The following is a 25,456-nucleotide window of genomic DNA, read 5'->3' on the forward strand; positions in this document are numbered from 1 at the left end:
GTTACTTGAAAAACTAAAGTGAAACTTGATTTATTATATTGTTGACACTTTAAAATACTACTATCCTACTAAAATGCTGTACAAATCAGATTTATTATTTAATAAAGAAAAACAAAAGCTATTTTTCGTCCGATCGGGGCGTGACCTGAAGCCACTGACTATCATAATAACAGCATTAACTCACTGGCTCTAAAGACATAATATTCCTCTCCATTAAATTGTAATAAAACTCAATATTTTAAGAAATATAGGGTACTAATGCAAAGACATACATCATAATATACTTACAGAGAAAGTCCTTTGTGTGACTTGCCAACGGGAAAGCAGTAAAAATCCCATTAAAAACAAATATTTACATCACAATTAAAGACAGTTTTCTGAAAGTTGGCCAAACAGAGCATATATGATAATAGTTTCTATGTATACAGTTGAGAGATCAACTGAGAGATCAACTGTATAAATAGTTAATACTCATAATGTATGAGTGTAAATTTGAATTAAATGGATGTAAATGACTAGGACTGAATGATAGTCTACATATCCACGCCATCTTCCTGAAAGCCAAATTCATTGCGTTTTCTGAGCCCTCAGCAAAAATGTTAAGGAGCCAGGATATAGATTATGCTGCGGTTTTAATTAACATTCAGAAGAAAAAAACTATTTATTTCTCTTTGAGAAACTCCTTTGTTCTAGCGCACGTCTAGCTTTTGGAAATGATCCTTCTCCTGCTTAACCCTCTGGAGTCTAAGGGTATTTTCTCGATTTTTAGATGTTTTCTTAAATCACCTTTTAAATGTATTTCTTCTAACATGGCACCCCATGTGTTAAATATAAAAATGTTCAGGATAATCTCTGGTCTTGCTATATATGCATATTACTCACCTTAGAGCACTGTTTGATGAGATAAGTAGCTCAAAAGCTTAAAATTTGACATCCGATTTTCGGAAAATCGTCAAAACTCTTGTGAAAACACAAATGTACTCATGTGATCTAATTGTTTTGGTGTTTTAGATTTGGTTACCAAAGTCTTAGGATCACAAAAGTAGTGAAATATTTGAATTACACTGTATATAAATGTGTAATCTGAAGAACCAGCACCTTACCTTGGTAGAGAGGTTTGTGTGCCCTGATGAACCTGGGGGCTGTGTTGTCTGGAACCTTGTGTTCCTGGTAGGGTCTCCCATGGCAAATTGGTCTCAGGCAAGGGGCCAGACTAAGATTGGTTCAAAAGACCTCATGAAACACGACACAAGAAGTGAGGATACCCGGCCCGGAGGAGCGTCTGGTGGCCGGGCTTGCCACGGAGCCCGGCCGGGCCCAGCCCGAAAAGGCAACGTGGGCAACACCTCCGCTTCTCCCTCCCACCAAACAGCGATGGGGTCGGGTGCGCTGCCAGAAGGGTGGCAGTGAAAGCGGAGGGTCTCGACGGACCAAAACCGGGCGACAGAAGCTGGCTTTGGGGACGTGGAACGTCACCTCTCTGGGGGGGGAAGGAGCCGGAGCTTGTGCGGGAGGTGGAGCGGTACCAGTTGGATCTGGTTGGGCTCACCTCTACGCACAGCGTCGGCTCTGGAACCTTACTTCTGGATAGGGGTTGGACTCTATTCTTCTCCGGAGTTGCTCAAGGTGTGAGGCGCTGGGCGGGTGTGGGGATACTCACAAGTCCCCGGTTAGGTGCTTCGTTGTTGGAGTTTACCCCAGTGGACGAGAGGGTCGCCTCCCTACGCCTGCGGGTTATGGGGGGGAAAACTCTGACTGTTGTGTGTGCTTATGCACCCAACAGCAGTTCAGAGTATACGGCCTTCTTTGAGACCCTGGGAAGAGTCCTGTATGGGGCTCCTGAAGGGGACTCTTTAATCTTGCTGGGAGACTTCAACGCACATGTGGACAATGATGGAGACACTTGGAGGGGCGTGATTGGGAGGAACGGCCCCCCTGATCTGAACCGGAGTGGTGGTTTGTTACTGGACTTCTGTGCTAGTCATGGATTGGCCATAACAAACACCATGTTCGAACATAAGGTGAACTGGGAACGTCTGGAGGAGGCCCAAGTTCAGGACGCCTTCAACTCACACCTCCGGCGGAGCTTTTTGGGCATTCCTGTGGAGGTTGGGGACATTGAACCAGAGTGGTCGGTGTTCAAAGCCTCTATTGCCGAAGCCGCGGCGGGGAGCTGTGGTCTCAAGGTCCTAGGTGCCTCAAGGGGCGGTAACCCTCGAACCTCCTGGTGGACACCGGTGGTCAGGGAAGCCGTCCGACCGAAGAAGGAGGCCTTCAGGGATTTTTTATCCCGGGGGACTCCCGAGGCAGTTGCAAGGTACCGACAGGCCCGAAGGGCAGCAGCCTCATCCGTGGCCGAGGCAAAGCAGCGGGTGTGGGAGAAGTTCGGAGAAGACATGGAGAAAGACTTTCGGGCGGCACCAAAGTTGTTCTGGAAAACTGTCCGACACCTCAGGAGGGGGAAGCAGGGAACCATCCAAGCTGTGTACAGTAAGGATGGGACGTTGTTGACCTCAACTGATGGAGTGTTGGGGCGTTGGAAGGAACACTTTGAGGAACTCCTGAACCCGACAACTGCCTATGTTAGAGGCAGAGCTGGAGTATGACGGGGGATCGACACCAATCTCCCGGGGGGAGGTCACTGAGGTCGTCAAACAACTCCACAGTGGCAAAGCCCCGGGGGTGGATGAGATCCGCCCGGAAATGCTGAAGGCTCTGGGTGTTGAGGGACTGTCATGGTTGACACGTCTCATCAACGTTGCGTGGAAGTCGGAAACAGTACCGAAGGAGTGGCAGACCGGGGTGGTGGTTCCCCTTTTTAAAAAGGGGGATCAGAGGGTGTGTGCCAATTACAGAGGCATCACACTACTCAGCCTCCCCGGGAAAGTTTACTCCAAGGTACTCGAAAGGAGGGTCAGGCCGATTGTCGAACCTCAGATTGAGGAGGAACAATGCGGATTCCGTCCTGGTCGTGGAACGACGGATCAGCTTTTTACTCTCGCAAGGATCCCGGAGGGTGCCTGGGAGTACGCTTATCCGGTCTACATGTGTTTTGTAGACTTGGAGAAGGCGTATGACCGAGTTCCCAGGGAGTTACTGTGGGAGGTGCTGCGGGAGTATGGGGTGAGGGGGTCTCTACTCAGGGCAATCCAATCTCTGTACTCCCAAAGCGAGAGCTGTGTCCGGGTCCTCGGCAGTAAGTAGGACCCATTTCCGGTGAGGGTTGGCCTCCGCCAGGGCTGCGCTTTGTCACCAATCCCGTTTGTAATATACATGGATCGGATTTCGAGGCGTAGTCGTGGGGGGGGGGGTCTGCAGTTCGGTGGACTAAGGATTGCATCACTGCTTTTTGCAGATGATGTGGTTAGAGAAGCTGACTCGCATCAAGCTCTCTCCACCTGTCGGTGTGTCGGTGGAGGAGTGTGGTCTGGCTGTGGTGGGATATGGCAGAGTTAAATCTGCCTCCCGCATGAACAGTGCAGTGGTTATTTTTTTAGACTGCACGGAGAAAGCTAACCAGCTGGTGGAGAGCGGGCTAGTGATTAAAAGGGACGCTGTTACCCGTGCTACCCCTTGTCACTCCAGCTAAAAAAGTCATCATCTCAAATGTACCCCCGTTTCTGAGAAATGAGTTGTTGGAGCCGCCGGTGCTGGGGTCCGCGCCAGCTGCGGAGCCGCTGTCGGTTGCTTCGTACAGCCGGTACACACAGTATCACACATACGGACACTCAGGTCACACAGAAAGCAGATAGTGAGCACACTGCAGCCAGAGTGGCTGAGTCTGTTCTGGAGGATGTGGTAATGGATGAGGATTTATTAAGGTTACCTGTTAAAAGGAAAAACGAACAAGTGAGCAAAGGAAGTGTGACTCAAAAAGGGAAGGTGTCAAAGAAGGAGTTGCTGTGTTCCTCCTCTCAGCCAGAGGGAGTCTCAGAGGACTCAGAACTTGAAGTTGTTGCCTGTTACAAATACCTTGGTATCTGGCTTGATGATTGTCTCTCTTTTAAACGTCATGTAAATAACCTGCTAAAAAAGCTGAGGGTTAGGCTAGGTTTCTTCTACAGGAACAAGTCCTGTTTCTCGCTTGAGGCCAGGAAAAGGCCAGTCTCTGTGACCTTTTTACCTGTGCTGGACTATGGGGATCTGGTCTATATGAATGCACCTGCCAATTGCCTGGTCATGTTACATGCTGCGTATCACAGTGCACTGAGATGTGTGACTAACTGTAAAGCATCAACCCATCACTGTACCCTGTATGCAAGGGCTGGTTTGCGTTCACTAACTGTACGGAGGCTCAATCACTGGTACATTTTTATATACAAAGCCATGTTAGGGAAACTTCCATCTTATATCTGCTCCCTGATCTCACGGAGAATTGTAAGTGGCTACTGCCTGAGATCGAATGCTGTGGTTTTATTAAATGTGCCAACTGCTAGGACTGTCTTAGGGAAGACAGCTTTTAGATGCGCAGCTCCTCTGTCTTGGAATAGTCTGCAAATTAAATGGAAACTGAACAATCTGGTGCCACTAAATGTTTTTAAAGCTCGGTTGGATGCTACTCAATCGGAAGCTATTGGTACCTGTTTATGTGGATAATTATGTAAATGATGCTGGATGATGTCCTTTTGTTGTTCTGTTTATGCTTTTATGTTTCATGTGGAACTACTGGAGCAGGTCTCCCTTGAAAAAGAGATCAATGATCTCAATGGGATTTATCTGTATAAATAAAGGTTTGAAATGAAATGAAATGAGAGGACAGTGACAGCGAGTCATTTTTTGACATCGTTGAGGTAGCAAAGGGAGAGGAGTATTCTTTCCAGAGGATCAGATCCTTTCTGGCGGAAACTAAGGGGTTGAGGTTGGTGAAGGTAGATGATTTTTTTGCTGATGTGCAGATATTTCACAATGCTGCCAGGTTTCTCATGCGGCGCAAAGAAGCTTTAGGGGAACCTTTCTTCAGCGGCCCAGAGAAGGCTCGTTTAAAGAAGATACTTCAGAGGATTAGAGAGGAAACTGCAAAGAATTATGAATAAATACATCTTGGTTTTATTTTTTATTTTTCTTCAGCCAGGTTTTTGATTTTGTTAGGATGCAACTATAATTTCATTATGAGTGACATAAAGCTGGGCTCTTTAAACATTAACGGTGCTCGAGGGGATGCTAAGAGAGCGTCTCTATTTACTTTATTAGGAAACAAGAGTTTAAATGTGACGTTTCTCCAGGAAACTCACAGCACTGCTGAGAACGAGAGTGACTGGAGGAGGGGATGGGGGGGGAGGGCTTCTTCAGCCATAAGCGCAGCGATAGTGGAGGGGTTGCCATTCTCTTTGCGAGGGGCTTTACACCCTTCTCCTGTGCGGTCGATGAGGTCATCCCAGGACACTTGCTCAAAATAAATGCTGAATTTGAAAAAGTTAAAATATGTTTTATAAATATTTATGCTCCCAGTGTGGGCGCAGAGAGGCTTTTGTTCTTTGAGAAACTGAAACACACTCTTAGCACCTGTGATAGTGAGGAGTATCTGTTCCTGGGGGGTGACTTCAACTGCACAGAGAACCCTGTGCTGGATAGGAACCACCAGGAGCCGCATGCTGCCTCGAAGAGTGCCTTAATAAGGCTAACGGAAAGCTTTGAGCTGTGTGATGTTTGGAGGCACTTCCACCCGGGCCAGCGGCAGTACACGTGGGTGCCCTCTAGGGATAACCTGTTGTCTCTAGCTAGGCTGGATCGTGTCTATGTTTTTAACCATCACATGAATGTGAGCAGAAGCTGCTCCATCAGTCCAGTGGGAATCTCTGACCATTCCCTCGTACAAGTCTCACTTTTTATTAATCATGTTAAGTGTAATAGTGCGTATTGGCACTTTAATGCTTCTCTGTTGGCCGACAACCATTTAAATTATTTTGGGAAAACTACAGTTTATCTAAGAGTGAGTACAATTCTCTTCAGCAGTGGTGGGATGTAGGTAAAGTGAAGATCAAGCTGCTTTGCTGCAGTACACTTTCAATGTCACAAAGGACATGGCTAGATCTCTGAGAGCTCTGGAGAGAGAAGTGGTGGAGCTGCAGGGATTGGCAGACTCCACAGGAGAGCGAGAACATGTTGAAGTTTTCAAAAGTAAAAGCTCAGCTCTGTCTGACCTGCTGGATTTTCTGCTCAGGGTGCTCTGCTCAGGGTGCTCTGCTCAGGGTGCTCTGGTCAGATCCCGTTTTCAGAACATCGTGAAAATGGATGCTCCCTCTCACTTGTTCTTTGGTCTCGAGCGTAAGAATGGTCAGAGGAGGCTGATGCACTCCCTGCGATCCAATGCTGGGCAGCTGCTTCAGGAGTCCGCCGACATTCGTCAGTGTGCTGTGGAGTTCTACAAAGAGCTCTACAGAACAGAGTTACAGGCCGAGCCAGAGGTGGCAGTCGTTCTATGAGGGCCTTCCTAATGTCCCTGAGGAGGACCATGCTGAGCTGGAGGCGGAGCTCTCTGCCCAGGAGCTGCAGGAAGCCCTGCAGAGCATGCAGAGTGGGAAGGCTCCTGGCATAGACGGCCTGCCTGCAGACTTCTATAAGGCTCTCTGGCCAGTTATAGGTGACGACCTGCTGAGTGTGCTCAGAGACAGTCTAAGTTACGGGAGGTTGCCTCTGAGTTGCAGGAGAGCTGTGCTCACTCCTCCCTAAGAAAGGAGACTTGCAGGAGATTAAGAACTGGCGTCCTGTGTCTCTACTCTGTACCGACTACAAGCTGCTTTTCAAAGTGTTAGCGACGAGGCTGAGGAAAGTGATGGAGCATGTCGTTCACGTAGACAGACATACTGTGTACCCAGCAGGTTGATAACTGACAACGTGACTCGACTCCAGATGTTCTGGACCTCTCCGGTTCATTGGGCTGTGAGCTTGGTCTGATTTCTCTAGACCAAGAAAAGGCTTTTGATCGAGTTGAACACCAGTACTTGTGGCAGACGCTGGAAGCTTTTGGGTTCAGCTCTGGTCTCAGAGCCAAGATCCAGGTCTTGTACAGGGACCTTGAGAGTGTACTGAAGATAAACGGTAGTTTGTGTGCTCCTTTTGAAGCTCAGAGAGGAGTCCGATAAGGCTGCTCTTTGTCCGGGATGCTCTACTCCCTGGCCATAGAGCCTTTTTTACACCGGTTAAGGTCAAAGTTACAGGGTTTCTCTTGTCCTGGCTGTAGGGATGTTTTTAAATTGTCTGCGTATGCGGATGACATAATGGTCTTTGTTAAAAAACAAGATGACATCAATGTTTTAACTGAAACTTTGAGCAATTTTTGCAAAATCTCATCTGCTCGAGTCAACCGGGGGAAAAGTGAGGCCTTAGCAGGAGGCGAGGGCAGCATTGACAGCTTGGTGTTACCTGGGGGCCTTGGTTGGAAAAGGGCAGGGTTAAAGTACCTGGGTATTTATATTGGTGATGACACGTTTTGTTTGAAGAACTGGGACGGGATTATAGAGAAAGTGGAAGGCCGGTTAAAGAAGTGGAAGTGGATCCTTCCCAAACTTTCTTTTAAAGGGCGTATCCTTATTTTAAATAACCTTGTTTCCTCCATGCTGGCTCACCGGCTGGCATGCACCGACCCACCCGTAAACCTGCTGTCCAGGGTGCAGGCTCTCATGGTGGACTTCTTCTGGGACCGCATGCACTGGGTCCCTCAGAGCGTCCTGTTCCTGCCAAAGGAGGAGGGAGGACATGGCCTGGTTCACCTGGCAAGCAGAGGGGCGGCCTTCAGGCTCCGGTTCGTCCAGAGGTTCCTGACTGGACCTGCTGACCTGGTCTGAAGACCCGTAGCTCGGGCCTTATTGGAGCGCTGTGGTGGGCTGGGTCTGGCTGAGTCGCTGTTCCTAATGGACCTGAAAGGATTACGCCTGAACAATCTCTCGGGTTTCTATGGAGGTCTCTTCAAGGTGTGGGGACTACTCAGAAAAGAGAGACCAGAGTGCTGTGGCTCACTGTTCTGGCTCCTCAGAGAGCCGGTGGTCCGTGGATCTCGTTTTGTGTGTGGAGTAGGGCCTTCTCTACAACAGAGACTCTGTGAGGAGAGGATCCTCACGCTGGGCCAGGTGGTGGAGGTGTGTGGGCCCCGTCTGGACAACGCTGCAGGCCTGGCCTCACGTCTGAGCCTCAGGTCAGTCCGGGTGGTCAGCCTCCTGCTGCAGAGCTGGAAGCAGCAGCTCAGCCAATCAGAGCTGGCGCTGATCGCTGCTCACTGTAACGGACTGAAGTCTCCAAATGACAATGACTCTTTTCCAGAGATGAGATGTCTTCCTGATCTCAGTTGTGAGGGTTTTTTGTTAAAGTTGGACAATGTTACTGATTTTAAGTTTAGCACCATGTCCAACAAAACATTTTATTATTTGGTGACAAAGGTGCTGAATCAGAGCAGACTCCAAGAGCGAGTGGACACCCGGTGGAGAGCCCACCTGGGCCTGACGGAGGCTCAGAGGCCTGAGTGGAGAGCGCTCTCCAGCCTCCGCTGACTAAGAGGGGTGGGGACCTCCAGTGGAGGATCCTCCACGCTGCGGTAGCTGTTAATGCGTTTGTTTCAGTGATCAACCCTACAGTGTCTGACGCCTGTCCTTTCTGTGAACAGAGGGAAACCATTTTTCATTGCTTTAAAAAATGTGGTCGACTCCTTTGTCTCTTTCAGTTACTCACTCAGATGTTGTTTTTGTTTAATGTGTTTTTTTCTAAGACAATGTTCATTTTGGGTTGGAGGTACAGCCAGAAGCAAAAGTGCAAAAGTCAGCTTTTTAATTTTTTGTTGGGGCAGGCTGAAATGGCCATCTACCTCAGCAGGAGGAATAAAGTCGCGGAATCATTGGATACCAATGCAGTTTTGATTTTCAAGCGGATGGTTAAAGCAAGACTGAAAGCGGACTACGGTTACTTTTGCTTAACCAAATATGTGGGAGAATTTGAGGCCATGTGGTGCTTTAAAAATGCTTTGTGTTATGTGGTGAATGAGGATCTTATTTTCAGTAGTTGTCTGAACTGACAATGTGTCTGTTTGGTCATTTGATTTGTGAATAAAAGTGGTTTGAAAAATCTCTCCCTCTCTGTCACAGAGGGGAGAAGGAGGGGCTGTCACGCCGCTCGCTTCTTCTTCCTCGCCTGCTGGCCGAAATTCTGGGTTGGCTGCGCCTGAGCTGCAGCCGGAACCGGAGATTTTCTAGGCCAGCCCGCCCCGAGTCGCCAGCCCAGGCTGGAGATGAGGGCGAGCTGGCCTAGAAAATCGACCTCTGCGTCTTCGGTGTTTTAAACCGAGCAGGGTTCGAGGCAGCTTGGGCGAAGGACTGCTGCTGCGAAGGACTGCTGCTGCGAAGGCAGCGGCTGGACCCTTCGAGGGAGGCAGAGGTGGAGTGCCTCGTCCTCCTTCTTTTTCGACTCACACCTCCTTTGCATGGAGGCGAGAGCGGAGCCGAAAATTCCCTCGGGAACAATGGGCATATCCAGCACATCCTCCTTTTCCCGGTCTGGGAGGTTGGTGAGGTTGAGCCATCTCGCTCTTTCCTGCACCACCATGATCCCCATTGCCTTGCCCGTGGCCTGGACGGCGCAGCGTTGGACACGGAGACAAATGTCCATGACCGCTGCCATCGTCCAGAGTGGCTGCCCCCGGGTTACCCGACAGGTCCTCGCAGAGCTCTGCTTGGTAAGCGGTTAGCAGCGAGGACACATTCAGGGCCCTGGCGGACAACGCTGCGGCTTTGTAGGACCGTTCAGTCATTGTCGACTGAAATCGGTCCGACTTTGCTGGCTGTGTGGGGTTCCTGCTTGGTGACGGGCCCATCCTCGGTAGGAGGTGGGCCGCTACCAGCGGTTCCATGGGCGGTATGCGGAGCAGGCCGAGCTTCTCCATTCCGTCACAGTCTAGGGAGGAGGCGCCCTGGATTGGGACCTTGTTGCTGAAGGGCCGGTCTCTCCATGAGACCGACACCTCATCCAACATATCCGGGAAGACCGGAAGGAGTTGTCTCTTCGTCCGCGCTGCTTGGGGAAAATGTTTCCCTTCGTAGCGGGACCTGGAGGTCTCCTTGGCCATTTCAGGCCACGGGATGTCGAGTCTGGCCGCGGCGCGTTTACACACGGCCTGCAGGTCCATGCTCAGACAGGGCGAAGCTGGTGTGCTATCGCCCGGGAAAGCAGCCCTCGCTCCAGGCTTTGCAGCCTGAGCCGATGACATGAAGATGTCCTCTTCATGTTCATCCGACTCGGACAGGAGGAACGCCAAGGCGTCCTCTTCGTCCTCATCGTAGTCCAGCTCGAGGACATCCTCCGCGGGTGAGACCATGGTGAGGTCTAAACGGGAGCCCCAGCTTGGTAAAGCGTGGGGTCCCCTTCCTGCGTGTCTTGCCGTCACCGGGTCCCGGCCTGCCAGGGCGCAGATAATGAGCCCCAGACCGACACGGAGAGGGGTTCACTCTCTGCAGCGGACGTCCCCGCGTCTTGACTGCCGGCCGGCAGGTCAGTGGACATGGGGGGGTCCTGCTCCGACAGGCTAGCTTGGCGTGCTAGCCGTCGGCGGAGGCTCTTCACGGTGAAGCGGACACGAGCCGGGGTTGTCGATAGCGCAGGACGAGCAGACCTGGTGTGTGTCTGTGCCCGAGATCTTCAACCCGCAGCCGCAGAGTCGAGCCACCGAGTCCCTGACTCCTCTGGTGTGAGGGAGAGAGGCGTCCATCTTGTTCGCCTCGTGGCGTGGAGAGGGCCTGCTCTCAACAGGTAAGTTGGGAGAAAAAAGTGTTACCACCCTGTCCTTAATCCGGAGAAAAGGACGGTGTGGGTCTTTTATTCCCGGAGAATACTGACTGGTGTGACAGTACAGATGTAGCACTCCAGATCAGACTCAAATGGGTGTGTCCCAGACAAAAGCCCAGCGGATGCCAGTGGCTGGGGGTGTTGCCAAATTGCTAGAGGGCGTTGCCCAATTTCCACATTTGTTCAATTACAGGATTTAACCATGAGATGGCGCTTCATTCACAAAATACACAAAGACAACTGGGTGGCAACTTAGTCCGTTTGCAATGTTTGCAGCTCTGCAGTTGTGTTTGCTGAATACTGTAGCATTTAATCACTTATTTGTTACTGTATGGTTTTCACAAGCTACTATAATGAAAAAACATCAATATTTTAGATCAAATAAAGTATATAGTTTGCTTTATGCAGTATATTTCTTGTAATATTGTTGGGGTGTTTTTACACAGTACAGTAGATTGAAGTAAATCAACTTATACATTAAGATAAGATAAGATGGACCTTTATTAATCCTGTGGGGAAATTCAGTAGTTCAAACAGCAACAGGGTGAGAGTGAAAAACAGGACAGCACAGATTCACACAGATTAATAAAATCAAAAATAAGATGAGCGATACAAATAATAATAATGAGAAACTATGAAATAAGAAATGAATAAAACTAAAATGTAATTATCATATCATATATTATAATGTATTGTATTATTAAGTAATATCATACATTAACCCCATTATAGCAGATGCCACATTGAATGGATGAACACATTTATGCATCAATAATTACAACAGAGTATTTCTAAATACAAGTTGTAAAAATACTTAATGTATTTAATATTAACCCTTTGGAGTCGAACGTCACGCCGGCGTGATCAAATCACATGACCTGTTCAAGCCGGTGCCGCATAAAAACAACAGTCCGGACAACATTGCTGTGTGTTTCTGTCGAAAGTACTGGCTTGAAACTATATCCCAGTCTTTGTTTCATGCAAAAAGACCCAGTAAACACGGAGATACGATGATATAAAGTTAATACATTTCAAAAGTATGAAAAATGGAAGCACATATTTGAATATCTTCGCCGTATTTGATCATTTTACGAAATGGAAAATACTGGAAACTGTAGATCCTGCTCAACAGGATGTATATGTGTATTTCTGTCGAAAGTACTGGCTTGAAACTATATGCAGTCTTTGTTTCATGCAAAAAGACCCAATAAACATGGATATACGATAATATAAAGTTAATACAGATATATTTCAGAAGTATGAATAATGGAAGCACATATTTTAATATCTTCGCCGTAATTTATCATTTTACAAAACGGAAAATACTGGAAACTGTAGATTCTGCTCAACAGAATGTATTTACCAGGGAGGGGGTGAGGTAATCAAACGGCCAAATTAGCCCAGGACTCCAAAGGGTTAATAACATAATGATTACTTTCAGATGATAATACTTTTCAGGGTTAGGTCCGGTCTGACAGCGCTTAGCTCTCTGCTGCAGAGAAGATCACAGCTCTAAACAAAGTCAAAAATCCTACATCCAAACGAAATAAATATAATTAATTATGATGAATACGTTAAGTCTTGTTCATTGTTTTTCACTTTTATTAAATGTTTGATATTTCCGGCACAGACCCTTTCGTACCGGCAATGTGCGATAGAAACAACAGAAAGTGCGACAGTTTAAATATGCCAGTGTTAATTTCGTCAACGAAAACTATGACGAAATGTATATTTAGTTTGCGTTGACGAGACGAAACGGGACTAAGGTGTTAATGGTGGACTATCGGACATTCAAAAAGCAGCATATTTTCCCCCAAGTGTCCATCTTGTTTGTCAAAATGCATCTTACGTTTCTAACTTGCAATATCATTATTTCCACTCTCTTCACTCCAGAAGAGCGATCTCCCTGTGTCTCTCTGTGTGCGGGGGGCGGGGCCTAACAGACATGCTGCAGCGGACACAGAGATCTGCCGGGGATGGAGCGTTCAGAGAGTATAGAGACACATTTTGACTAAAAGTTGACTAAAAAGTAATTTTCCATCGACTAAAAGTTGACTAAAACGTTTTGAGTTTTCGTCGACTAAAACTAGACTAACATGTTTTGAGTTTTCGTCGACTAAAACTAGACTACAACTACGAAGGATAAGAATGACTAAAATGTGACTAAAACTAATAACCATTTTCGTCTAAAGACTAAGACTAAATCAAAACTGCCAAAATTAACACTGAAATATGCAAACACAAAACTACAGACGGAAGATCACAGGAGGGGGGGGGGGGGGGGGGAGCTGTGGAATGTGCTTGGGAGACTTACTCCACACATTCCGATGGCCAATTAGTTTTAAACAAAGAGTTTGCAGCATACAGCACAGGCAACATGGGGGGTGGGGGCTTCTCAAAAGATTTTTGTTTGTTGTTTTGTGTCAGTTTTACGTCGCCACTTCCAATCACATTTTTCATCATTGTTCCACAATGTTTATCATGAAATTAATATCCATATCTTTTATACTATACTTGCACTGCTTACCGTTTTCATACTTTATATATCTTAGCATATTCATACACACTGTTAATACTGCTCACAGGCTGCTAGTGTATTCATACTCAAGCTCACTGTTTATTTATCATTCAATTCATTCTATATTTTATTCTGTAGATTGTGTACATTACTTTTCACTTTACTTCTTGTTGTAGTAATAGTGGTTCTATCTCCAAGTTGTAAATGCACTGCTGCTCTCGCTGATACTTGCATCTGCCATAGTGTGTGTGCTGGTGGTGGGCGTTGCCGTGTATGTGTGTGTGTTAGCAAGTGTTTGTGTGTCTGTGTATTTTCCCCATAAGGCAAGACCCGCCCAACTCTGTCTCTGATTGGCTTACCCTGAAATGTTACCCCGCGTTAACCAATCATCACTCCTCTCTGGTCACTTTCACTTTTCCATGGTACTGTGAGAGGACATCGCTGTATGTTTGAGCCGGGCTGCATTTCTTGATGAAAAAACATAGCGATGTTTTGTACTTACACCTAGGCCTACGTGAATTAAACAACATTATTTTGTTAAATAAAAACATGGTGATGTTTTGTAAATGACTACATGTCTCTTATTTAGCACAGAATATGATCCTATCCGTGACATATGGATCTTAACAAATATCCGATCAGATACCTGTAGATCTATCAGCTGTTTATTTCACATGAGTTCCAGTGTGGCAGCTTTGCACGGCTCCCCCTGGTGGATCCATGATCCATTGCAGCTGGTTTCATTCAAATTACATTTATTTATCAAGGGGGCGTTTCAAGTCCTGTGGGGGGGGGGGTTTCCTTTTCAGCAGGGGCCCACCCCGTGCCGATCATGGACCCGCACGGGTAGGCGTCTGAAATGAAGCGCTACATCTGTATGCTCCTTTAATCCTTTCCTCCTCCGTGGGGAAGAGAAAAGAAAAAAGTTCCTCGCTACCGTGGGGTCGATAGTGAGGGAGCGAGCTAGCAACAGGTGTGTTGCTAGCTTCAAAAAATCAGACCTACCTTACTTTCCGGGGAAGAGAAGGGCGAGGTCGATTTCAATACTAACTGGCGTTAGTATTACCGTCTTCCTGCAAAGCAGAAGGAGTAGCCGGCGAGCGCCCGTCGACCGAAATGGTTATATTTGGGTTCAGTCTGTGGACCGTTATGCTTGTCCGGCTACTATAGAGATGTGCTCTGAAGCGAGAAGAGGTGTTTGAATGACGCATGCGTCGTGGCGCAAGCTACTTATAGGGGGTGAATTCCCTGACGCTGACGTTAAGATCACCAGCCAATCAGGATTGGCGTAATGAGATTGATGCTTCTGTTTGCTCCGCGATGAGGCGCATCCCATAGTGAGACATCGAACGGAGTGTTATGAATGAGAACTCTTTATGGTCTTGGGCATAGCTAGTTTCTCGGATTTGCTTCTAACCTATGAGCCCTCTAGAACCCTCAAGTGTGCTGGTACTGGCCTTTTAAATCGTACCCAAAAGGTCAAACAAAGACCCACGGTGAGCATCATTTTATTATCACAGAAATGTGGCTGTGGTACAGCCTCCAGAGGATCTGAGGTAGCAGAGAGCGATCACACTTTTAAGATAACAAAATCAAGACCCACCTTTTTTTTTCTTTATAAAAATTGGACTTTTAACTGAATTGTATTTTATTATTCTTTAAAAAATGTGTATCGTGTGTGTATGTATGCATACATACTATCAATGTATACAGTGTATATCGCAAAGCTACGAGTTACACTGATTATTAACCTGGAAGGGAGAGATAGTATTGTTTCTATTTGTGAATTGTCTATGTTTTTTTGTGAAGCACTTTGTGTTACCACTGTGAAAGGTGCGATATAAATAAAGCTTGATTTGATTTGAAGGAGCAGGTCATTATATCTATATATAATATATGCAATATTTAAACGACAGCCTAGTTGAGTATTGGCTTACGGGCTGTTAGCAGAGGAATCTGTTACCCGTACATAAACAGAGAGGGGGGTTATGTTCTGGAAATACATCTTAAAAATGTGTCCTTGACTATTTTACTTCATTGACTCTTACCGTTGCTTGTGGTGTTGACGTAGTATCGGCAGCCTTGTGGAGACATGTAGCATCTCCACTGAGGAGGCAGGGGGTCTCTGAGCCCCTCCACAGGGAGCTGACAGAGAGATGCTGTCCTCTGTCAAAACACACAGTCAGCTTGTGTCAATAACCACCAGCACTTTGGATTTCAATTTAAAACACATGTTAGATCAAAGGTAAAGATGTATTTCTTAAAGGACTGTCTAAATCTAAAAAAGTGCTGGGGATAAAAAATGTAACAGAATTTAACAAAAATACTGAAGGCTCTAAAATTGTGCAACAAATAGTTTGACTTCAATTAGGTTCCCACTTCCTCAAGTATTTCACAACCAGCAGCCAATGACTTCAGAGTGGAGCAAGCTGCACTGCCACATGCAGAACAAGGGAGTGTATGCACACACTTTACAGCTGGAGAACACACACTGCACACATCTGCTACTGGTCAGCAGAAAGAAACAGCATTGCACCACATTTTACACTTTAGAGATGCTGTTTTGAGAAATTCTATATCAGCTAGTTTTTCATGGTAACAAACCCACGTAAAATTAGCAACAAACTCTGAACCCCCCAGCATCGTACCAAGCGTTATAGTGTGCCTTTGGTTTTAAAGTCCACAACTGTTTCCCTTCATTCCGTCTGCTCTCAGGGAACTCCTACCAACCAATGCACTGCTGACCACACGTGCCAATCAGAACACGGACAAAGTCCATTAGCAATTATCTAATTGAGAATGAATGCATGAAACTACAATATGTACCGTACATGCACACAAACTGTGATTATTGTCTGCATATGTGTTTGTGAGAGTGGCAAGTACTGCTAACAAAGCCTGTTCTGTTACAACCCACCCACCCCTCCAGTTTATGTGGATTTCTAAAGCCTTGTTTGTCTCACTGCCTCTCCTCGCAGCTTCTACTCCAGCCAGACACATGACGTGGCTGACACAGGGTCATACTGACACACACTGTGCTCTCCTCACATCTTATCTGCACTTCTGTTCAGGATCATATAGCAACATGTCAATCCACAGTTCTGCTTTCCACACTGAGTACTAAGTACAATGCATGTCTCGCTGTGACCCTTCAAAGACTGCTTCACTCACCTTTATGCAAGTCCATGCGTCCAGCTTTGAATGATCATACTGTCCTCTCTAACTGATCTCATGCAGGGTGTGACCAGGCTTACACATGCTTGTCTTGTAATATAATTATGTAATATGCAAAAAGTTGTTTTATTATGTGTCAAATGACACATGTATACCTTGTTGTTATGAATTGAACAATAATGTATAATTTCCCTCAAAGTACAATCGTTTGAAGGCCCTGCTTTCCCAGGAACACAAGTGATGAATCACATAGTTTAATGTACAGAACATTCTGATTAATCTTCATTGTATGTTAATGTTGGGACCTCTCCCTGGCTACTGAGCCATGGATCTTAATTTTACAAGATCCCCCATCGGTGTGAAATTTCATTGCAACTTCTGAAAGAAAGAGACATACAAAGCCACCAACTGGCCGTTAACCTGTTAAGCCCGATAGCCCCCTGCTGGCGGGGGCAAACAAAACCATTTTAACGAAACTGTGTCTCAGGGCTTCTTAACATTTAACAACCTATTAATGTGTCATACCCACTTAACGGGAAGAAACTCAGCTAACTGACGATATGGACCATTTGTCATAACCTAAACAAAACAGACAAAAGTCCAATGCCAAGCCTCTGAATCAGCACTAAGCGAAAGAGTGCTAACTTCATGCAATCTGCACAAACTAGCAGAGGTGGGAGTAAGTCCTACATGTGCAAGTCATGAGCAAGTCTCATGTCTTGACCTACAAATATCAAGCAAGTCCCAAGTCACTGTGGTGAGAGTCAAGTTAAGTCAAGTCATTGCTCAGGTCAAGCAAGTCAAGTCATACAACATTCTGATGAATAAGCCCAGTTTCCGCATTTAAATCAGTTAAAAGACAGTGGTTATGAAAACGGATTCAACCCACACTATGATCTTCATTACATACACAGTTAATCATTTGAAATCTAATTTAGACCGATGAAAATCATATTAGATCAATATTAACCCTAGAACTGCAGACAATATAGCTAGGACTCAAAGTCTGTTCAAAAAGGCAGAACTCCAGGTAAGAAAATCATATATGGCATTTGCCATTACACATATTTAATTTAAATTTCTGTTAACACTAGAACCGCCAACAGCGTCAGCACCTACAGAGATATCATTTTCAAATCCTTTAATTTGTTCCTCTTCATAATTTTCTTATAAACTAAGTAGGACGATTTAGAACTCACTTAATTGGGTTCATTTTGAAATTGCTTCAGTTTATCATTAGCACCAGATGCTAATAACAACAGCGCCGGTGTAGGTACCAGATGTGTTCGGGGTACCAGATGTGTTCGGGTGTATTTCCGTCGCATCCGTCATCAGTCATATTTTACGGCAACTCAAGAGGGCCACGATGGTCAAATTCCGAACATTTAAACATAGCCGACACTTCATTATTTACTTTGTCCGTTATTATATGTTGAAGATTATACTTTTCTCTGTCATGTTGTTTCCATAGCAACAACTTCAAACAGGCATAGCCTACACTTCATTCTTTACTTTGTTCGTTATTATATGTAGAAGATATACATTTTTTCTCCGTCATGTTGTTTCCATAGCAACAACTTCAAACAACAACTAACCGCTAGCCGCAAAAGCTAGCATCACAGCCACTGCTCCGTTTTTGCACACGTTTTTCACACGCTAGGAGTACTTCCATTCGCTTCGTCTTGATCTGTAGATGTGATTTGATGTGTCGTGTGTCCCCCAACTCCTCTCCAAAGTTCAGATATTTAATAAAATACTCAGGGGAGTTTCCTGAATTTTCATGCCCAAAGCCATGGGTTTTTTTCTAAACCTCTCTAAGAAGGTCAAATGTCACTTGTTTTGCATCAATCTTGATACAGGGTACTTATTATATGTTATAGTTTGGATTCCTAAAGGTTTTAGTCTACTATCCCATCATTCAAGGTTAGTTTTCACTATAAGTAATGGGTTTTCTTTGGACGGAAGCTATAATTTCAATTGTTTTACCATGTTCAATCTGAATTTACTCTAAAATAAAAACAACTATATTGATTCTGACTTTACTACATGCAACTCACGGGTTTATCTTCATTGCTTTGAGAAAAAAGATTATTAATTTACCCCTTTTAGAAGTGACCATATACCTGTTGCGATCATGGGCGGCGCCAGGATTTTTTTGCTGCAGTAGCTTAGCAGTTGCTATATGACAGCACGGCGTTGCTAGTTAATTTTCAAAATAAACAAACAATACCAGTGGGCCAAGCACGAGCCTGTTCATATTGTAGCGTTCACCGCTATTCAAGATCACTCAAGCCTTCAATGTCGAAAACGTTCTCTTTATTTACAGAACCAATCAATAGTGTAACACTCATGACTTTCACGTAACACACACCGGAAAACGCACACACCTACACACACCTGGAAGGGGCGGTCTCTCCCTAACTCCCACCAACAACATTGCCTAAATAACGCACTTTTCCTCCTCTCTGGCCTCATTCTGTCATTCTCCTCCTCCTCCTCCTCCTCCTCCTCATTCTCAGTTCTCTTCTCCTCATTCACAATTCCCCGTGTTAGATCTCACTGTCAGCACGCCTCGAACAATGCGCCATGTCGGAAAATACAACACATTCTTGATTCATTTAAAATGACCATTTGTAACTGAGAGGAGTGACTGCTAATTTCTGCCGAGATGCTCAAAGGGTGAGACGCTGTGTCTGAGAATCACTGACTAGCAGAATTTGTATATTCTGGAGTGGAGCTCTGCAGAGAGCAGGGTGGAGGAAATGAGGACAATGGATCAAGAGGAGCAGCGCTAGTTCCACTGCAGCTCGTGGTAGCAGCTAGCTGGTCCTGCTGCTGCGGGTGCAGCGGGTCAGTTGGGGGGGGCACTTGTTCTTCGTGGTCCCAATCCTCCCGGTTTTCATAGTGAACATCGGGATCCTTGTGGATAGCAGGGTTGTCCGGCTGGACCGGCTCCGTTGGAGATCGCGGTCGTTTACGCTGACTTGTGACTGTGAGAAATGTTTCTATTTTCGATCTACTGAGAATTAGCCAAGTAACAGTTCACGCAGTAAATTACAACGACCTGCCCCTGATAGATCACGCGAAAATGTATCATATTTATACACATTCTCGCGGGCTGCGAGAATGTGTATAAATGATACATTTTCATATCAAAACAATGGGGTTGCTAAGCCGTTGCTAGGCCAATTGTTGGAGTTGCTATAGCAACTCCTAGATACCCCCTGGCGCCGCCCCTGGTTGCGATAATCAATAAATTGACTTATCGTACGATAAATAAAAATGGACTTGATAACTTTTCTGAGCTCGATAAATTGCCGTTTACATAAGGATGTGACCAGAATTTTCGCCAGGCGCGCTGTGGCTGGCAGGCACACGCGCTCGCGTTGTGTGTGTCTGCCGGCCTGGCGGGCTGTGAGGGGCGGGGGTTACACACAGAGCCAGGTCAGGAGTCAGACACTCCGAGAAACACCTGAAACACAACCACCCCATTCCGTTTTCCCAGCTGGGAGCAAACACGCCAGCTGTCTATACAACCAGGTGAAAGACAAAGTTCTGAAAGAGTTAAAAGACATATCTTTTTACTCTGCAACTCCCGATATGTGGTCAAGCTCTAATATGACACCTTACATGAGCTTGACCGTGCATTACATTACAGATGACTGGACTGCAGTCGAAGTGTTTAGAGACCAGGTACATACCAGACAACCACACTGCTAACATACTTGCAGAAAACCTGCAGTCTGCTTTAGCGCTATACAAGTCTAATGTATTATTATTAGGGTTGAGTATCATTTGAATTTCCACGATTCTGATTCCGATTCTACTTTTCGATTCCGGTTCTTAACGGTTCTCAATTCCGATTCTTTGAGGGGCAGGCTAAAAAAATGATACATGCTTCTTCCACCAAAACAATTACATTTATTCAAGAAACTTTTACACAGGTTCGTGCAACTTTTAAAGGAAAAAAGCAACGCCTCCACAGATCTGGCACCCTAGGCGAACATCTATAACGCCAGTGCGACGGGCCGGCCCTGGTCTCAGGTTACGCTGTAGGAAGTGTAGGTACAACCATAGGGTACAACCATAGATATATATAAACCTATGATATAAACACGTGTTTATATCATGGTTTACATTTCCCGCCCCGCCGCAGTCATAGAGTAGGCTACGGAGAGCGAGAAACATTTCGTCAGGCATCGAAAAGCGGAACTGAAATTCACATGTCTAAATGATGCCGTTGGAATCGAAATGTTGGAACCGGTTCCGAACCGGAACTGGTTCTCGGTACCCAACCCTAATTATTATTATTATTATTAGCAGACTGGGCACTGGAGGAGAGCAAACTTTCCTGTATAACCACAGGCAATGGTGCAAACATTGTGGCTGCAATACGCCAACTCGGCTGGCCATGGCTCAACTGCTTTGGCCACAACCTCCATTTGGCTGTGTCTCATGGTTTGGACAGTGACAAGGATCACACAGCGCGTGCCATGGGAGTGTGTAGGAATCTTGTCAACACCTTCAACCTCAGCTGGATAAAGAAGAGAGACCTGAGAAAGGCACAGACTGAAGCCAATCTCCCCCAACACAGTCTAATACTGCTGAGTGATGGATAAATCATTGATAGTTGTGTTAATATTCAACAAAAAACATGTTAACGGTTAATTTAAGATTAAATAAAGAGTTCTTATTTTTTTGTGACTTGGACCTGTAATGTTCTTTCATTAGCATGCATTAGATCGTTGGTTACATTATAATAACATGTACAATTATTTGTGATAAATAATGGAAATGGCAAAAGTAATATTTGTTTAATTATGTTGATTTAGACTAATGAAAAATAACCTGTTATCTTTCCCATGATGCAGAAGTCTTGGATGATGTCAGGCAACAGCTTGTGCAAGAGCTAGTGGACATGAAAGAGCAACAAGGAAGCAGAGAAGGTGCCAGCAGCGAAGAGAGGTGCAGTAAAGCTGCAGTGGAAAGGATGAACCTCCACCAGCACCTGCCAGGAAGAAGAGGCTGAGGGACCTTCGACAGAACGGAAAAGCCCAATTAACCACAAGCGCTCCCAACAAGAGTACTTGTTGATTTAGAGCTGACAAAGTTCCTCCAGGAAGAAGCAGTTGATGCATCATCCGATCCCTTCATGTGGTGGCGTGATAATCAGAGGAGATGTATACATGTGCATTTGTGCAACAAGCACTAGCTCAGAGAGAATGTCCAGCACAGCTGGCAACATTGCTGCCCCAGAGAGATCCTGCCCTAAGCCCCACGAGGCAAACCTTTTGGTGGTCCTTGCTCGGAATCTTTGATTTACAGATTTGGATATGGACTGTTGAGGCATCTGGGTCGTTGTCGTAGCCTGTCCACTTGAGTTTTGTTTTAAGGAGCTTTTTTTGCTTGTGTGCTCATATGTCAGTATTGTTTATGAAGCAGGGTATAGAAAGTACATTATTGAAATGCTATTTATACTATTTATTTACTTTTACAAACAGTGAGTAGCTGGGCCGCTGCAGCATGTGTATTGCAGGACATGTGTAAGCGTGCAAGCGTCTTTGAGTTGTAGAAAAGCGCTAGGCCTATAGGCTATAAATATAATAATAATAATAATAATAACTTTATTTGTATAGCACCTTTCATACAGGAGATTGCAGTTCAGAGTGCTTTACATCAGTAAAAAATAAGACATAAAATCAGTGTAAAACAAGCAGCAAGAGCAAAGCATAAAGTGGGATAAAATAATTACAAATAAAAAGATGGGGAGTAAAACATAGAGAAATAGTGCAATGTCAATCACAGAGAATAGTGCAGTATAATAGTGTAAAGTCAGTAAAATGCTTTGGTAAAGAGATAGGTTTTTAGCTGCCTTTTAAAAATGCCTAATGTATTGGCTTCCCTAATATTGTTGGGTAACGTGTTCCACAGTTTTGGGGCGTAGTTTACAAAGGCTGCATCACCGATCTTCTTAGGACTCTTTCTGGTGACCTCTAATAGACCTGTGTCATTTTGATTTATGAATGGTCTTACCTTCGCTATGTTTCTGAGATGAAAGAAAGCTATTTTGGTCACTTTGTTTAAATGGGCGTTGAAGTTCAAATCCGAGTCCAGGATGACACCGAGACGTGTCACCTCCGGTTTAATCCAAGTGGTTAAACTTCCTAGATTATTTGTTAGCATCTCTCTTTTTGAGATAATAATAATGTATTATTATTATTAGGCCTATGTGTTGGACATGTGTGGTTGGACTGTGTCTCACAGGCAGGCTGCAGTGTAACATCAGAGGAGACTGGGCCAATTGTACATTCTCAAACGGCCCCACTTAGAACTAACTAAACAATGCAGAGATTATTTTTATATAATTGTATTCAATAACCGTAAGAAATTAAACAGTATGAAGTGATTTGTAAATAGGAATACAGATTTGACTTAATGTTTTCATAAATATATTTTTCTCCCAGTTTGTCATGGGACTTATTGTTACCCTCTCAAAGAACCGGAATCGAGAACCGAAAATAACCGGAATCGAAAAGCAGAACCGGAATCGTTCAAATCCAAACGATACCCAACCCTATGTGTGATGCAGTAAAATCTTACCGCTCACTTACGTTAGCGTTGTTGTAAAAACCGTGGGAAAGTGTCAAATACGATGACGAAGAAGAAGATTCCAGTGGCCCCAATTTTTGTCCATTCTGGACAAGTGAAAAATGTATTCGGACAAGTAAATTACCAAACTCACTTGTCCATGGACAAGTACTCTCTAAAAACTTTTTCTCACACTGATATATATATACATACACACACACTTTATTTATTTTACATTTTTTTTACTAGTGTATTTTGAAATGCAATTGCGTATTTTGGCCACAAGAGAGCTCTGTTTTCAAGCCTGAGTCTATTTAATTTATTGTTTTGGTTGTGTGATTTATTTAATACATGTTTTATAATTGAATTAATTTGTTTTTATTATATATATTTCAATATTATTTTACATTTAATTTGCAATGTTCAATGTTCAATCAAAGGTTTTGTTTGAAAGGATGTACTTCAATTATTATCATTATGTCAGTGGTCTAAAATGGTCTTACAACGGTCGATTATTAAATCGCAATAATTTCCAGGAAAATGTATCGTCCAACAAAACTAATTATCGTGACAGGCCTAAACATAGTCATTTGTTCTGAGAATGTCATGTTCGAGCCTGAGACCTGAAAAACAGGCTCAGGGCTTAACAGGTTAATAAAGTAACGCACTGATCATCACTACCTGTCTGCTCTCCCTGGAGAATCATCCACTTTGGATCCACACCGCGCTACACCGGACAATGAAGCCAACATCACAGTGGGCGTTACACGGGATACAACCTTCCCACAGATTGCTCTTTGGCCTATCCCGGGTGTCTCTTGCTGCAATAATCCCTGTGCATTTGTCAAAAGTACTCCTCAAAAGGATAATAGGAAACAGGTGAACCCGGTGATCACCTAGGATCTCCACTAACAGGAATCGGAGTGTCTTTCCACCTATCAATCAATCACTCAAGAACATTCTGGGATCCCAAAGCTAAGCCAAAGGTCCTTCTGGGTGGGCATTTACACATACAAAGCAATACATCTAAAAGTGAGCAGATCCATCAACTTTCACTGGACTCTAATTTAGATGTCCTGTGTTTATCTGAGACCTGGCGTCATGACTCTGACCCATCAGGAGCCTTTAACGCTCAGAAAGGGGCATATGATTTACATGAAGGATCGTATCCAGTGTAAAGAGAATGGATGGGTGTTGCACATTGTCACCAAAAATGTAAATTGTTCGTATTGTAATTTATCATCCTCTCTCTTCAAATGATATTTTTTATGAGAATTAAGAACATTTTAATAATATAATTTTAGAAAAAAGTTATTAGAATGGGAGATTGGAAGGTGAAAAAGAGGGAGAGCGAGCAGGCCTGAGGATTTCACAGGAATGTGTCTGGAATGAGGAAGTGGGGTGAGGGTGAGGGTTAATCTGATGAGCAGCCCCCGTTATTACGGAATGCTGCCTTTATCTTCCTGTGTGTGTGTGTGTGTGTGTGTGTGTGTGTGTGTGTGTGTGTGTGTGTGTGTGTGTGTGTGTGTGTGTGTGTGTGTGTGTGTGTGTGTGTGTGTGTGTGTGTGTGTGTGTGTGTGTGTGTGTGTGTGTGTGTGTGTGTGTGTGTGTGTGTCTGAAAATGTGTTTTTCAGTGGCAGGGATAACAAATTAAAAGTAAGATTTAAGCACATTGACATCCAGAAGTAGTATTAAATAACGAGCAGCACATAATATTATTAAGTCTCTCACCTCCAGGACCTGCACATAGCTGGAGGGGAACCAGCCCGATGACCCCTCCCTCTGCCCCCGCCACCAGCCTCCGGGCGCCGCCTGCAGCACTTCGATCATGTCCCCGGCATGGAAGCTCAGTCCCTGCGGGTGCTGCTCCCCGCTGAACGGGTACAAACTCCGGCAGTAGGATCCAGACATCACCCACAGCGCAGTGACTGACTGACGCAAACACTGACACTAGGCTTGTTTGAGACGAGCTGCAGCTCGCCTCGAAAGTAGGCGAGAATAGCCGATCGCAGCTGGGGGAGGTCTCAAAAAGATCGCCTGGGTTGCGTTCGGATAGTTTAAAATCAGCTCCTAAGTTCTAACCCTATCTCCTATTCCTTGACCTCTGAGTGAAACGTCACGGGGTTAAGGGATAGTGGATAGGAGAATTCAAAAGGACTTAGGAGAAGAGACTGCGGTACTTTAGAGAATCCGAATGCACTTTCACTATCCGACGTGTTTATGATGCGCGAGCGGACGTAATTGTGTGCGTCTGCTGCTGTGGGGGAACCATGGAAACCACAGTTTTCTATACAGCGGACTACAACATGGATGTTTAATAAGAACGAGGGACTACTGTGAACTCATCTAGAGACTCTGCACCGTGCTCTGATACTGCTGCTTTGCTTTATGAACGTGGACAACAGAGAAACA

The 25,456-nt window shown here is 45.1% G+C and overlaps 1 protein-coding gene across 6 annotated transcripts in view; it reads right to left on the minus strand.

Annotated features, from left to right (window-relative positions):
- The window catches only part of LOC117439033 (growth arrest-specific protein 7-like), an 80,994-nt gene extending 55,560 nt beyond the window's left edge, over positions 1–25,434 (minus strand). For 2 of the 6 annotated variants that reach the window (XM_071201844.1, XM_034074726.2), the window contains exons 1-2: positions 24,776–24,882; positions 15,331–15,448 (exon numbers count right to left, since the gene is read on the minus strand). In XM_071201844.1, coding sequence (XP_071057945.1) covers positions 15,331–15,448; positions 24,776–24,792 — 135 coding nt within the window. In that variant the 5' untranslated portion in view covers positions 24,793–24,882. Of the gene's footprint in view, positions 1–15,330; positions 15,449–24,775 lie in introns of all 6 variants that reach the window. The other 4 variants (XM_034074727.2, XM_034074725.2, XM_034074724.2 and 1 more) reach the window with 3 other exon arrangements.
- Between the last annotated feature and the right edge of the window lie 22 nt (positions 25,435–25,456).

The sequence above is a fragment of the Pseudochaenichthys georgianus genome, chromosome 23 (genome assembly GCF_902827115.2).
Source record: "Pseudochaenichthys georgianus chromosome 23, fPseGeo1.2, whole genome shotgun sequence".
Taxonomy (NCBI): Eukaryota; Metazoa; Chordata; class Actinopteri; order Perciformes; family Channichthyidae; genus Pseudochaenichthys; species Pseudochaenichthys georgianus.